The 14,830-nt window shown below is 52.7% G+C and overlaps 1 protein-coding gene across 1 annotated transcript; it reads left to right on the top strand.

Annotated features, from left to right (window-relative positions):
* Window positions 1–2,050: 2,050 nt before the first annotated feature.
* LOC146020651 (taste receptor type 2 member 41-like) lies at window positions 2,051–2,854 on the top strand. Its single transcript, XM_083153920.1, has one exon. It carries the CDS (start codon window positions 2,051–2,053, stop codon window positions 2,852–2,854), a length of 804 nt encoding a protein of 267 aa, XP_083010046.1.
* The last annotated feature ends 11,976 nt before the right edge of the window (window positions 2,855–14,830 follow it).

Genomic DNA, 14,830 nt, shown 5'->3' with positions numbered 1-14,830 from the left:
CCCTTATTCTGGTCGGTGCGGAAATATCCGCGTGCGTTCGGGCCGCCGATGTTTTGTGTCTGCGCATGTGCAGAGGCATCTCTGCGCATGTGCGAGCGGGGCGTATAGCCAAATCCCGCATGATATGTGAACACTCCGAACAGGGGGTGGAGAGTGGCGTGAAGGGCTATTTGGGCTCATTACCATATGCATACGCCCCGCGTTTCATGGGCGTTCCCATGAAAACGCTGGGCGTACGTATGGTAATGCGGCCGTGACGCACGTTTGGGGGCGGACATATGACATCGCCGGATGTCAGCTGCCCGCCCAGATCCCTGCTTTTGCACGGAAAAATGTCCGTGTGGTCTGAGGTTGCGGGAGCTGGTGGAGCACTCGGTCCTGCATTCGATGGTCTGCGACCATTGAATGATGGGGGAGGTTCCCTGAGATGGAGGAGGCGTATTCCGTGAAAAATACACGTGCGGTCCGTTCGGCCAGCTTCTTACCGCGTACGGACGGAGTTGGCTATCCGTATGGAAGGCGGGGTTTCGCACGCACGGTCCTGGGCGCATATTCGGATCCGGCCGCACCGATCAGAATAAGGCCCTATGTGATACATTATCTCTTTCTGTGATCTCTATCTCTGCGCTCTGCTTTTCTCTCCCTCCCTCCCTCTCTCTCTCTCTGCACTTTGCACGTGCCCCCCCCCCCCCCCCCCCCCCTCTCTCTCTCTCTCTGGACGAGATTCTCTATTACAGAAATGCAGTAAAAACCCCGTTATCGGGGTTTTTACCGCATTTCTGTATTCTCTAACCTCCCTCCGCAGTGTCAGCGCTGCGGAGGGAATCGCCAGCAAAAGCTGGCGGTTCCCTGCAGAAGCCTATGGGCTTCTTACCGCAGCGGTGTGTGAGGGATCCGTCACGGATCCCTCCCAGCATGCCCTGCGGCCGGCGCGTCAGTCTGCGCATGCGCAGACGGACTCCTGGGTCATAGACCCGGAAGACCAGCAACGGCGCCGCATCGCAAGGGACAGCTCTTACCGCAAGAGCTGTCCCTTGCGTTAATGACCGCATATTTTAGAGAATATGCGGTCATTAGAAATGCGGTGGCCGGCGAAGAGGGCTGCGGATTTTAGAGAATCCCGCCCTCTCTCTGCACTCCCTCTCTTTTTATATAGGCCGGGGGAAGTAAATGTGCTTATGGGCAGCCAGACACTGACTCATTAGAGAACCAAAGGGCTTCAGTTTTTCCTTTAATAACTTGTATTAAAGTTGCATATACAGTACAGTACGCTATCCAATTCTTCCCATTCTGTCCTTCCTAAATAAAGTATATCTTGGTATAGCCATGTCCCAGTGATGGTTTCATTGCACCATGTCTCTGTAATAGCCATATATCTAGATCCTCCCTTGTCATTATTGCAATTAGGTCTGTGATTTTATTTCCTATGCTCATACCATTTGCACACATAGCCCTATGTTCCTATCTATGTTAATATATTCTTATTTGGATAACTGCCCCCCCCCCCCACCCCCCCCCCCCCCCCCCCCACACACACACACACAATCCCAATTAAGTCCATTGCCCTATAGCAGTGGTTCTCAACCTTGGTCCTCGGGACCCCCACACAGTGCACGTTTCCAGGTCACATGTTCCAGGTCACAAAGCAAGTGGACAAGTAGATATGACCATTTTTCAAGAGCTCAACTCTGATTGGCTGGTGGATTTTAAGTCACATAACTCTGAAAGGAAGCAAGCGATTACAACTCCACTTTATTCTGCACAGGCAGTGAGATCATAGGAATAAGTCACTGATAGTAATCGCACTACGGATATTAATGTATAGACAAACACACACGGAAACCAGATACAGGACAGATTTGCATGCCTGCCCCTGCTCCGTGCTCCCTCTGCCCGGCATGTAATCACTACACCACTGGCACAGGTACCACCTGCTGTCATTATATCACTAAGGGAACCAGGACAGGTCGCCCGTCTCTGCAGAATGCAGCTGTCTGTGCAGATTGTGATAGGCACTATTTTATGTATGATTGGGTTATATGGAGCCATCATGAACTCCGTCATCCTCGCTGTGTACATCAGACTCTGGAGATTGAGCAATAGACTTGGTGCCAGTGACCCAATCCTGCTCTCTATGGCTCTCAGCAACGTCCTCTTCGTGTTTCAGTCTTTGTTGAACTATTTCGTTGATTTATTTCACACGCAAATGAGCACAATAATATTATTGTTTAGGTTTTATGTCCTGTATGTCCTGTACACTATGAGTCTGTGGAACACGGCCTGGCTCTCCATCTGCTACTGTGTGAAGCTCGTCACCGTCACCCACCGGATCTTCCTCTGGGTGAAAAGGTGGTTTCTCTCTTCTGTTACCAAACTGCTCCTAGGATCAGCCATAGGATCAGTCCTGGTGAATTTGCCCTTCTTCTGGACAACACAGATAGTTTTAGTACAGGACACAAACATTACTTATAGTTTCACAAGGAAGATGGACGTCGCTTATACTGTGGTGAACATGATGGTCAGTTATGTCCTGCCCTTTACCCTGACTCTCACCTGTATTGGGCTCAGTGTGACGTCTCTCCTGCACCATGTCTGGAGGATCAGGCAGAACATGTCCCAGGTCACCTCATCCCCCCAGGACCAGGCGCTTGTCCAGGCAGCTGTGACAATGACACTTCATGTGCTGCTGGAACTGATCTTCCTCATTTTTCTTATTTACATTTTTTCTGTAGAATTTATTGTCAATCATGTGGTAAAAACATTATTCTGGATGTATCTCTTCTCATATCCATCAGTACAATCTTGCATACTAATATTTGGAAACCTCAAATTAAAAAAAAGTCTCTTCAGATGAGAGTTTACATCATCATCATCATCATCATCATCATCATCATGAGATGACACCATGCAATTGGAGTTGGACATCTGTCATTTGTTTTCTTTCTCGTGTTCTTAATCATTTCAAGAAAAATAGTTTTGTTTTTTCTTCTCTATTTCGTCAAAAATGTTGTACATTTCTGTTGTGTGTAATTTACTAATGTCACAGTCCCCCTCTTCAATGTCAATATTCCCTATTCCCTGTTACCCGTGTATAGAGTATCACATCTTACTGCTAACATGGGTAACACTTCCAAGGTCAGTGGCATAACTACTGTAAGGCAGCCTCAGCTGCTGCTTGGGGGAGCAAGCCACAGTGGGGTCTAGGTTGCCGCCGGCACCCGCTTGATGCACTAACATGCTGCTACTTGCCACTGTCCACTGGCTGAGCACCGGAGGCTAGTCAGACACAGCGCAGGTGCGGCCATGGCAGAGATGACAAATCCCTCCACTGATTCAATTGACTGTACACAGAGCTATTGGCTACTGTGTACAGGATGGGGCGGTCGGATGGGCGTGCTAGGGCGGCATGGGATGCATCGGAGCCAAGGGAATCAGCAGTGTCTGCTGGTCTCTCTTCCTCTCTCCTGCTTCAGCTTCTCGTCATCACGTCACACATTGGGGAAACATGCTGGAAAGTAGTCCGGGGGGCGCCACAATTTTTTGGGCAGGGAGGACCAAAATTTATCGTTACGCCACTGTCTAACGTTGTCATGCCAAATATAAAATACTCTCCTTGCAATACCCCATGTACAGTTGACCACTTTTTGTTAGAAGTATAAATGAATAAAATGTGGGTTAAGCAAAGTTTAAGGTGTGATAATGGCTGCAGGCTCAGTGATGGTTTTGCCAACCTCTTTATTTAAACACACCACGACAGAGAGGCAAGCCAGATAATCTCACCCCCCCCCCCCCCCCAGACACAGGTATTCTCAAATTCTCAAAACAAATTACACCTCAGTTATGGGCCTTTTGAAAAACATTTTTCTTTAAATGTGTATGTTGTAATAATAAATACACACATTCTATCTTATTAATTGTCCTGTGATACAGTTATTATTTATCATCAGTTGTATTAGCTCCCTGCCAGCATTCTGTACTTGAGGGAGGTGACTGGGTGCAGGGTTGGTTTTATCTATACAGTATGTTGGGGAAAGTGCAGGGCTGGGGGACATGTGTGTGAGGGAGGTGGCTGGGTGCAGGGCTGGGGGACATGTGTGTGAGGGAGGTGGCTGGGTGCAGGGCTGGGGGACATGTGTGTGAGGGAGGTGGCTGGGTGCAGGGTTGGTTTTATCTATACAGTATGTTGGGGAAAGTGCAGGGCTGGGGGACATGTGTGTGAGGGAGGTGGCTGGGTGCAGGGCTGGGGGACATGTGTGTGAGGGAGGTGGCTGGGTGCAGGGCTGGGGGACATGTGTGTGAGGGAGGTGGCTGGGTGCAGGGTTGGTTTTATCTATACAGTATGTTGGGGAAAGTGCAGGGCTGGGGGACATGTGTGTGAGGGAGGTGGCTGGGTGTAGGGCTGGTTGACATGTGTGTGAGGGAGGTGGCTGGGTGCAGGGCTGGGGGACATGTGTGTGAGGGAGGTGGCTGGGTGCAGGGCTGGGGGACATGTGTGTGAGGGAGGTGGCTGGGTGCAGGGTTGGTTTTATCTATACAGTATGTTGGGGAAAGTGCAGGGCTGGGGGACATGTGTGTGAGGGAGGTGGCTGGGTGCAGGGCTGGGGGACATGTGTGTGAGGGAGGTGGCTGGGTGCAGGGCTGGGGGACATGTGTGTGAGGGAGGTGGCTGGGTGCAGGGTTGGTTTTATCTATACAGTATGTTGGGGAAAGTGCAGGGCTGGGGGACATGAGTGTGAGGGAGGTGGCTGGGTGCAGGGCTGGGGGACATGTGTGTGAGGGAGGTGGCTGGGTGCAGGGCTGGGGGACATGTGTGTGAGGGAGGTGGCTGGGTGCAGGGCTGGGGGACGTGTGTGTGAGGGAGGTGGCTGGGTGCAGGGTTGGTTTTATCTATACAGTATGTTGGGGAAAGTGCAGGGCTGTCTGAGGGAAGATGCTGGGTGCAGGGCTGGGGACATGTGTGTGAGGGACGTGGCTGGGTGCAGGGCTGGGGGACATGTGTGTGAGGGAGGTGGCTGGGTGCAGGGCTGGGGGACATGTGTGTGAGGGAGGTGGCTGGGTGCAGGGCTGGGGGACATGTGTGTGAGGGAGGTGGCTGGGTGCAGGGTTGGTTTTATCTATACAGTATGTTGGGGAAAGTGCAGGGCTGGGGGACATGTGTGTGAGGGAGGTGGCTGGGTGCAGGGCTGGGGGACATGTGTGTGAGGGAGGTGGCTGGGTGCAGGGCTGGGGGACATGTGTGTGAGGGAGGTGGCTGGGTGCAGGGTTGGTTTTATCTATACAGTATGTTGGGGAAAGTGCAGGGCTGGGGGACATGTGTGTGAGGGAGGTGGCTGGGTGTAGGGCTGGTTGACATGTGTGTGAGGGAGGTGGCTGGGTGCAGGGCTGGGGGACATGTGTGTGAGGGAGGTGGCTGGGTGCAGGGCTGGGGGACATGTGTGTGAGGGAGGTGGCTGGGTGCAGGGCTGGGGGACGTGTGTGTGAGGGAGGTGGCTGGGTGCAGGGTTGGTTTTATCTATACAGTATGTTGGGGAAAGTGCAGGGCTGTCTGAGGGAAGATGCTGGGTGCAGGGCTGGGGACATGTGTGTGAGGGACGTGGCTGGGTGCAGGGCTGGGGGACATGTGTGTGAGGGAGGTGGCTGGGTGCAGGGCTGGGGGACATGTGTGTGAGGGAGATGGCTGGGTGCAGGGTTGGTTTTATCTATACAGTATGTTGGGGAAAGTGCAGGGCTGTCTGAGGGAAGATGCTGGGTGCAGGGCTGGGGACATGTGTGTGAGGGACGTGGCTGGGTGCAGGGCTGGGGGACATGTGTGTGAGGGAGGTGGCTGGGTGCAGGGCTGGGGGACATGTGTGTGAGGGAGGTGGCTGGGTGCAGGGCTGGGGGACATGTGTGTGAGGGAGGTGGCTGGGTGCAGGGCTGGGGGACATGTGTGTGAGGGAGGTGGCTGGGTGCAGGGCTGGGGGACATGTGTGTGAGGGAGGTGGCTGGGTGCAGGGTTGGTTTTATCTATACAGTATGTTGGGGAAAGGGCAGGGCTGTCTGAGGGAAGATGCTGGGTGCAGGGCTGGGGGACATGTGTGTGAGGGAGGTGGCAGGGTGCAGAGCTGGGAAACATGTGTGTTGGGGAGAGAGCAGGGCTGGGGAACATGTGTGTTAGGGATGATGCTGGGTGCAGGGCTGGGGGACATGTGTGTGAGGGAGGTGGCTGGGTGCAGGGCTGGGGGACATGTGTGTGAGGGAGGTGGCTGGGTGCAGGTCTGGGGGACATGTGTGTGAGGGAGGTGGCTGTGTGCAGGCCTGGGGAACATGTGTGTTGGGGAAAGCGGAGGGCTGGGGAACATGTGTGTTGGGGAGAGTGCAGGGCTGGGAACATGTGTGTTGGGGAGAGCATAGGGCTGGGGGACATGTGTGTGAGGGAAGTGACTGGGTGCAGGGCTGGGGGACATGTGTGTTGGGGAGAGTGTAGGGCTTGGGAACATGTGTGTTGGGGAGAGAGCAGGGCTGGGGAACATATGTGTTAGGGATGAGGCTGGGTGCAGGGCTGGGGGACATGTGTGTGAGTGAGGTGGCTGGGTGCAGGGCTGGGGAACATGTGTGTTGGGGAGGTGGCTGGGTGCAGGGCTGGGGGACATGTGTGTGAGGGAGGTGGCTGGGTGCAGGTCTGGGGGACATGTGTGTGAGGGAGGTGGCTGGGTGCAGGGCTGGGGGACATGTGTGTGAGGGAGGTGGCTGGGTGCAGGGCTGGGGGACATGTGTGTGAGGGAGGTGGCTGGGTGCAGGGCTGGGGGACATATGTGTGAGGGAGGTGGCTGGGTGCAGGTCTGGGGGACATGTGTGTGAGGGAGGTGGCTGGGTGCAGGGCTGGGGGACATGTGTGTGAGGGAGGTGGCTGGGTGCAGGGTTGGTTTTATCTATACAGTATGTTGGGGAGAGTTCAGGGCTGTCTGAGGGAAGATGCTGGGTGCAGGGCTGGGGGACATGTGTGTGAGGGAGGTGGCTGTGTGCAGGCCTGGGGAACATGTGTGTTGGGGAGAGCGGAGGGCTGGGGAACATGTGTGTTGGGGAGAGTGCAGGGCTGGGAACATGTGTGTTGGGGAGATCATAGGGCTGGGGGACATGTGTGTGAGGGAAGTGGCTGGGTGCAGGGCTGGGGGACATGTGTGTTGAGGAGAGTGTAGGGCTGGGGAACATGTGTGTTAGGGATGAGGCTGGTTGGGCGGCACTCCAAGGATTTCACAAATGACCAAACACGGCCGTTAGGGTTTAGCAAACGTTTCAGATCTTTTACTTGATTTTTCATCAGGGATAACCAGAACATACTGTACATAATGCTTACCTTAAAAAGGAAATAACACCAGTGAGAGCAGTCCTCCGTGGGCGGCGTGGGGCAGGTCTCTTACTGATGACGTCATCAGCACATGGAGTTTCACGTCCCTGGAACGCAGCAGGCCCCACGCCGCCCACGGAGGACTGCTCTCACTGGTGTTATTTCCTTTTTAAGGTAAGCATTATGTATGTTCTGTTATCCCTGATGAAAAATCAAGTAAAAGATCTGAAACGTTGGCTAAACCCTAACGGCCGTGTTTGGTCATTTGTGAAATCCTTGGAGTGCCGCCCTGCACAACTGGTGCATATATCTGTATATATATATATATATATATATATATATATATATATATATATATATATATACACACACACACACTCACACACACAGTATATACACAGACATATGCAGTGTATATTGTATACTGTATGTGATTGATAGATGTGGCCATCTTTAGGCAGCTGACACCTCTCAGGCACTAGAAAGGTGCAGCTGCTGAAGAAAAAACTTTTTCAGGGGCCCTCCATGACCAAAACATAGCCCACCTTCAACACATAGCTTCCCGGGACATCACCGTTGCTACCAGCAACCCTCCCATTCCTGAACACTGCCACTACAGACACTACTGATAGCACACACCACGTTTCTACTAATGCCTCCACAGACATCCCTACCAGCACCCCCTTCCCCCAAACACTGCTCCTGCCAATAGCACCCCTGCCTGAGCAAGTGCACATCACCGCAGACAGCACCGCTGACAGACTGTGTGTCGGCGGTGCTGTCTGCGGTGATGTGCACGTGTCCAGGCAGGGTGCTATTGGTAGGAGCGGTGTTTAGTACAGCGTATCTAATCATTTGGATTGCCCCAGGCAAAACGTTTCTGTCAAACATCGTTATGCCCATTACAGAATGTTACACACCTTAATGTCCGTAACACAATATGCCACACACAGTATATTGCACCATTGCACATTATACCACACTCCACAATGCCATTACAGTATGTCACACATGGTAATGCCCAGTATATAGGGCCTGGTGTTTATTATGCCGACGCTGGCATTCTGACTGCTGTCAGAACACTGTTAATAATACAAGAAGGGGAAGTCGGACCTGTGGATGGAGAAATAACAGGAGAGGGTAACCAGGTAACCCATGTGGTGGTCATGGGTTCCGCAGATGTGCTGTTAGGTGAGAAAGAGCATTAGAGGGCAACGCAGTGTGTGTGTAGGGGGGTATGGAGCTGTTACAGTAGGAGACAAAACATATCATGGTAGCCAGTGGGGGGGAGGTTGGAGTTGTGAGGGGAGAGAGAGGATGAGGGGGTAGCCTGTGGTAAGGGGGGGTTGGAGCTGTGAAGGGGAGGCAGGAGAGGGTAGCCTGTGGGGGGGGTGGGGGGGGGAGTTGCTGGTGCCACAAATGGGAGGAGGGGGTGGTTTGGAGTTTTGAGTGGAGAGAGAGCATGAGGGGGTAACCTGTGGGGGAGGGGGGGTGGCATGGGTGCCATGAATGGGGGGGTTTGGAGCTATAAGGGGGGTAGACTGTGTGTGTGTGGGGGGGTCCGCGGGTGCCGCAAATGGGGGAGGCGGGGTTGAGGTTGTGAGGAGAGAGCAAGCATGAGGGGGGTAGCCTGTGTGGGGGAGAGGGTAGCTTTTGTGGGGGAGGGGGTCGCGGGTGCCGCGAATGGGGGAGGGGGGCCCCATCATAAGAATAGGAAGGATGTATGTTAGATCAGGGGGGGGCGGGTGTCCACCGGAGATTGACGAGGATTGCTGCCAGGGCCTGGTGGCTGACGACCAGCCAGGGATTGGTGCAGCAAGTTTAACGTGGGCAGGCTAGAGCAGGGGGAGGGAAGGCACGAATCACTCACCGAATAGCTGAGTGCTTGAAGTTGGCAGATGCAGCTTTGCTTCCTTTCTCGGCTCTCCTCTGCGTAGCTTTCCTGCTGCTGGCCTGCTGCTCCTCCTGCAGCTCACTACCGCCCTCCAGTGGCCGGCGCCCTAGGCAAATGCCTAAACCTGAATAGTGGTGGCGCCAGCCCTGGTTGGGGAGAGCGCAGGGCTGTGTGTGAGGGAAGTGGCTGGGTGCAGGGCTGGGGGACATGTGTGCGAGGGAGGTGGCTGGGTGCAGGGCTAGGGAACATGTGTGTTGTGGAGAGTATAGGGCTGGGGAACATGTGTGTTGGGGAGAGCACAGGGCTGGGGGACATGTGTGTGAGGGAGGTGGCTGGGTGCAGGGCTGGGGAACATGTGTCTTGTGTCAAGTTTTGCCTAGGGTGATAAAACATCTTGCACCGTCCCTGACCACAGGCTCCACACACACACCCGCTCTCTCACTGCCCTTCCCTCCCATGACCCCACCCCAGCCGGAAGTTCTCTGTGGCCGGATTCCCCAGCTCCCCCTCTATGTCCATAGCCAGCTGTAGGTCTGCGATGTGCACAGTAAGTAACTGCCTGTGATCCCGATAATCTGCTCACCCGCCAACCACGCCCACCCCTGCCTGATTCCCCTGCTCCCCCTCTCCGTCAACAGCGCTCAACAGCTGCATAAACTCCGCCCCCCGCCCAGAATTACAGTAAGCAGCCAGCCACATTCACCAGGAGGTCTGCGGGGAACATGTGCACGGTAAGTCACTGCCTGTGGTGCTCACCCGCCGCACATGCCCGCTGACCACACCCACCCCCGCCCTTAGCACTCTCTGCCCGATTCCCCTACTCCCCCCTCTCTGTCCACAGCGCTCAACAGCTGCACAAACTCTGCCCCCGCCCGGTATTACAGTAAGCTGCCAGCCACATCCACCGTGAGGTCTGCGGGGAACATGTTCACGGTAAGTCACTGCCTGTGGTGCTCACCCGCCGCACATGCCCGCTGACCACACCCACCCCCGCCCTTAGCACTCTCTGCCCGATTCCCCTACTCCCCCCTCTCTGTCCACAGCGCTCAACAGCTGCACAAACTCTGCCCCCCGCCCGGTATTACAGTAAGCTGCCAGCCACATCCACCGGCAGGTCTGCAGAGAACATGTGCATATTTCACATGATAAGGGGGTGGAGCCCCTTACAACGTGAAGAGCGCCCGTAGGGCACGATGAATTACCTTGTTTCACATACGTGTGTGACAGAAGTATGTGACCCTTAAGAATTACCAGATATTTTGAAGGCAAAATGAGTCAGGTATTTGTAGTCAATAAGATGGCAATCAGCTGTGAGTGGAAAAGTAAAACTTTATTACACATACACTAATTTTACACCACTATACTAACCAATCCAGGCTCCAGTGGTGTCTCTGTGCTGCAGCTCACCCCGCACTGACTGCGGCATGCACCCACCTCCTCCTCGCTAATGACAGCTTGTATAGTACTGTCACAACTCTATACAAGCACTCAGCCATGGACACGCTTTCACACAATTAGTGCTAAATGGCTTCCCCTGATTGGCTAAAAGCTGGAGATACATGCAGCCAATGAGGACTGAGTGCTTGTATAGTACTGTGAGGAGGAAGCCGGCTCACCCCCGCTGTCAGTGCAGGGTGAGCTGTAGACACCGCTGGAGCCTGGATTGGTAAGTGTAGTGGTGTAAAATTAGTGTATATGTAAAAAAGTTTTACTTTTCTCTGTGTCTGTGTTTTTCTTTGAACGTTAATTTTGGGGGTGAACTACAAGTCCAAGGGGGCCCATTATGGTGGTTCACCAAGTCCCAGCATGCTGGGGAGGCCTGTTGGGACTTGTAGTTCACCTGTGAAAAACAATGTTTAAAAAAAAAAAAAATACGTACATCAGCCCAGTGTCCACTGGCCAGGGACACTGGGGACAGCCCTGGGCTTCAGCCCTAGATGGGTGAAGCCTGGTGGGGACCCCTTTATACCCACTCCCCAGGTACCCCTTCCAGGGCTGACCAGCCACGGTGTGCATGATGTGGCCGGGGGACCTTATGTAAAAAGTGTCCCCCAGCTGTGGCATGACACCGCGGGGTGTTGTAGCATGGTGCTGGTTCCAAAATAATGGGGAGCCCCCAGTTTGTTTGACCCCCAGATTTTTGGGGACCAAGGCCTGACCGGGACTGAGGGCAGACACTATAGCAGAGCTCCCGCATCTGCCTGCTATTTCCAGCCTTCACTGCTGAGTTCTGCCCGCTATCTACCCTCCAGACACATTCTCCCACCAGCCAGATGCCAGGGACACCTGCAAGGGTGAGCTGCGGAGCCGGGAGACGCCACGCAGCGTCTCTGCGGGTTGCGGCCTACCTCACCGGAAAAGCCGGGGATTGAATTTTAGAGTCAAGCCGGGGATTGGATTTTAGAGTCAACTCGGGACAAAATCACATAATGAAACTGTTTGAAAACACCACCTGGAACTTACTCCGACAAGTTGCTGCTGGCTTGTAAAATTTAATATTTTACCGCAGATTTGTTGCAAAGATAATGTGAATTGAAGACTGTTTCGACAACCACAGCTCTCTGCCTCTACCTGGAACAAGTCCTGCCACCCTCACCCAATGTTTCTTCACCCCCTGTGTGTTCCTATCGTCTGTTTCCCCCCTACCCCCACCCCCTTCTTTTTCTCTATGTTTTTCTCTTATTTGAGCTTGATGTAATTCAGAGTTCTACCCCGCCTTTAATATCTTCATTTATTTTATGTATGTGATATGTAAGTACGATATTATTAACATTTGTTAATCTTGTGAAGGTTTTTCTGAAGCACTTTGGTTTTTTTTACCTTTGTATTGAGGCACCGTGTCAAAAGCTTTATCAAAATCAAGCAGTATTACATCAACAGATTTCCCTAAGTCCAGCCGCTACTGACTTCCTCATAGAAGCTAATTCAATTAGTCTAACATGATCTGTTTTTGACGAACCCATGCTGAGCCTTACTTATCACTTTCTCCTGTTCTAAGAAATGTTGGATACTATCTCTAATTATTCCTTCTACTATTTTCCCCACAATGGATGTAAGGCTGACTGTTCTATAATTTTCAGGGTTAGTTTTGCTGCCTTTCTTCCATATTGGTACTACGTTCCCTTGGTACCATCCCTGAGTTTATTGATTCCTCGAATATCAGATATAATGGTAGTGCTATGACAGAACTCAGTTCTTTTAGTATACTAGGCAGGGGCGTAGCTATCGTAAGGCAGCCCCCGCTGCTGCTTGGGGGAGCAGGGGCTGCGTGGGTGCCGGGTGCTGGCACCAGCCACTGCCCCTGCCTCCCCCGCCGTGTCTGTATCGCCGGGAGTTGGGACCGCATATCTACTAATATGTGTCCTGGCGCCTGGCTCCTTAGAGTCAAATGTACATAACAAAATGGCCGCCTCCTTAGAGCAGACCGTTTTTTAAGATGCTAGAGGAGGCAGCGGCGGCCTCCTCTAGCATCCTTACAAACGGTCTGCTGTAAGGAGGCGGCCATTTTGTAATGGACATTTTACTCAAGGAGCCAGGTGCCGGGAGATGCAGTCCCAACTCCCGGCTGAATATAGACGCGGCGGGGGAGGCAGGGTAAGAACAGCGCTATATTTATGGAGGGAGGGGGGCGCCGATATTATCCGGCGGGGGGGGGGGGGCGAAAAAATTGGCGCTACGCCCCCGATCCTAGGGGTGTATGTAGTTCAGGCCAGGAGATTTGTTACTATTTAGGTTCTGTCATCTGTTTTTGACCATTTCCTCACTCAAACATACAGTTTGGGAGCAATCAAGAGCCGAGCATTTAATCTGTGGGAGATCTTCTGAAGATTCCTCCCTTGTAAATACCGAAGCAAAAAAAATCATTGAATAATTCCGCTTTCTCTTTTCCTTCTATGACCACGTAACCCTGCTTGTTTTTAAGTGGGACAATATTTTCCTTCCTTAACCGCTTCCCGTTTCTATAACTGTAGAATTTTTTGGGGTTAGATTTGCTCTCTGTGGCTGTTTTACGTTCAGTCTCTAATTTAGCCATTTTGATTGTATTTTTACATTTCTTATTACATTCTTTATATGCGGTAAATGATTCAGGTGTCCAGTCTTGTTTAAACGCTTTGAATGCCCTCCTTTCTATAGCTATTTCTATTTGCTGTTGAGCCACCTCTGGCCACTTTGCATTTTTGATCCATACGCATTTGGTTTCGCTGATCACCCGCGCACATGTGCAATGTGTATTAATCTGTAATTAGCAATCAACTCTTGATTGGCCCCCAAGTGTATATTCACAATAATGGGCATTTTGCTATTGCAGTAAAGTGGCAAGTCCAGAGCATTGGCCCATAGGTAATGGCCCTTCACTAACTGATGTAAAAATTGCCCCAGAACCTCAGGGGATACGGTCATTAGGTCTACAGCAACTAGGTCGACATGGGTTTATGTCAACATGGGTGAAGGTTGACATGTGTCTAGGTCGACATGGGCAAGATCGACAATCAAAAGGTAGACATGGGGTTTTTCACAGTTTTTTGAGCCGACATGTTCCAACAGGCGGTATTTCATGCACTACCATCCACTAGGGCATGGTGGGAGAATAAAAAGGAGATGCGCTTCAAACTGTGTCCATGTTGGCTGTGTCAACATTTGGGTCCTTTTGACGCTCGACTTTGCCCATGTCGGCCTAATGCTTGTGTCGACCTAATGTCCTGTCAACCTAGACCCATGTCGACCTAGAAACATGTCGACCTTGCTGCCTGTCGACCTAGTGGTGTTGACCCATTGCTTGTCGACCTAGTTGTTGTAGACCTAACAACCCGCACCCCTGCATAGTACACGTGTCAGCAGAAAAGATTGTTTTTTAAGCAACATCTGTATGACTTTGATAACTACAGATGTAGCGCAGCTCATCCTTGGCCGGTGCTCACCAGATCCCTTTCACTGGCGAGCGCCGGCGATAGAGTATCACGGCGGTTGTGCGGCGTCTCCCTGCCGGTCTCCGCTTCAGGGAGACGCTGCATAGTTCGGGGGGGTTGGGTGGCGAGGGGGGCTGGTGGCGACGGCGGGGGAGGCAGTGGGGACCCCTGCCATGCTCCGTTGCCATGGGGCACGCAAGTGTCTTGTGCATGCACGCCCCAGGCAGTAGCCGGCCGCCAGCGGGGGATAGCGATAGAATCGCCATCCCCTGCAAAGATGTGGCCGGCTACATGATCTGTATGCAATGTAATAGTGATGGCAAATCATTAGATGTTTGCATACCATGGCAGAGGCAGCTCCCCCCACCCCCTGTCATTTTTAGCAATTTTTATTTTAAAATACATCAGTAGCAGCGCCACTTCTGTCTCTGTTAGATTTAATAGAGCCGCCGGGCACTAGCACCTAAGGACAGCCGGCTGTCCAAATGCAGCCCAGCAGCGGCTCCCGGCCCCTCACTGGAACTCGGGGAGGGGCATATCAGCCAGAAGGACAACCCTCCAAGACATAGTAGTAGAGTAGTTGTTAAATCCTAGTGGGCCTTTCATGCCCAGGGGGATGAGCAAGGTGGGTGGAGTTGCTCCTTCACTATCCATGACACCACTGGTTGCCTTTAGTAAGGCCACGCTAATGTGTTGCCCAAG

The sequence above is a fragment of the Crinia signifera genome, chromosome 7 (genome assembly GCF_055691185.1).
Source record: "Crinia signifera chromosome 7, ASM5569118v1, whole genome shotgun sequence".
NCBI lineage: Eukaryota > Metazoa > Chordata > Amphibia > Anura > Myobatrachidae > Crinia > Crinia signifera.
Note: the sequence above shows the minus strand (reverse complement) of the source record. Positions and strands in the feature narration are given on the sequence as shown.

What these genes read in the sequence shown, in the direction of transcription:
- LOC146020651 (XM_083153920.1), top strand. Translation starts at nt 2,051, where the DNA reads ATGAACTCCGTCATCCTCGCTGTGTACATCAGACTCTGGAGATTGAGC.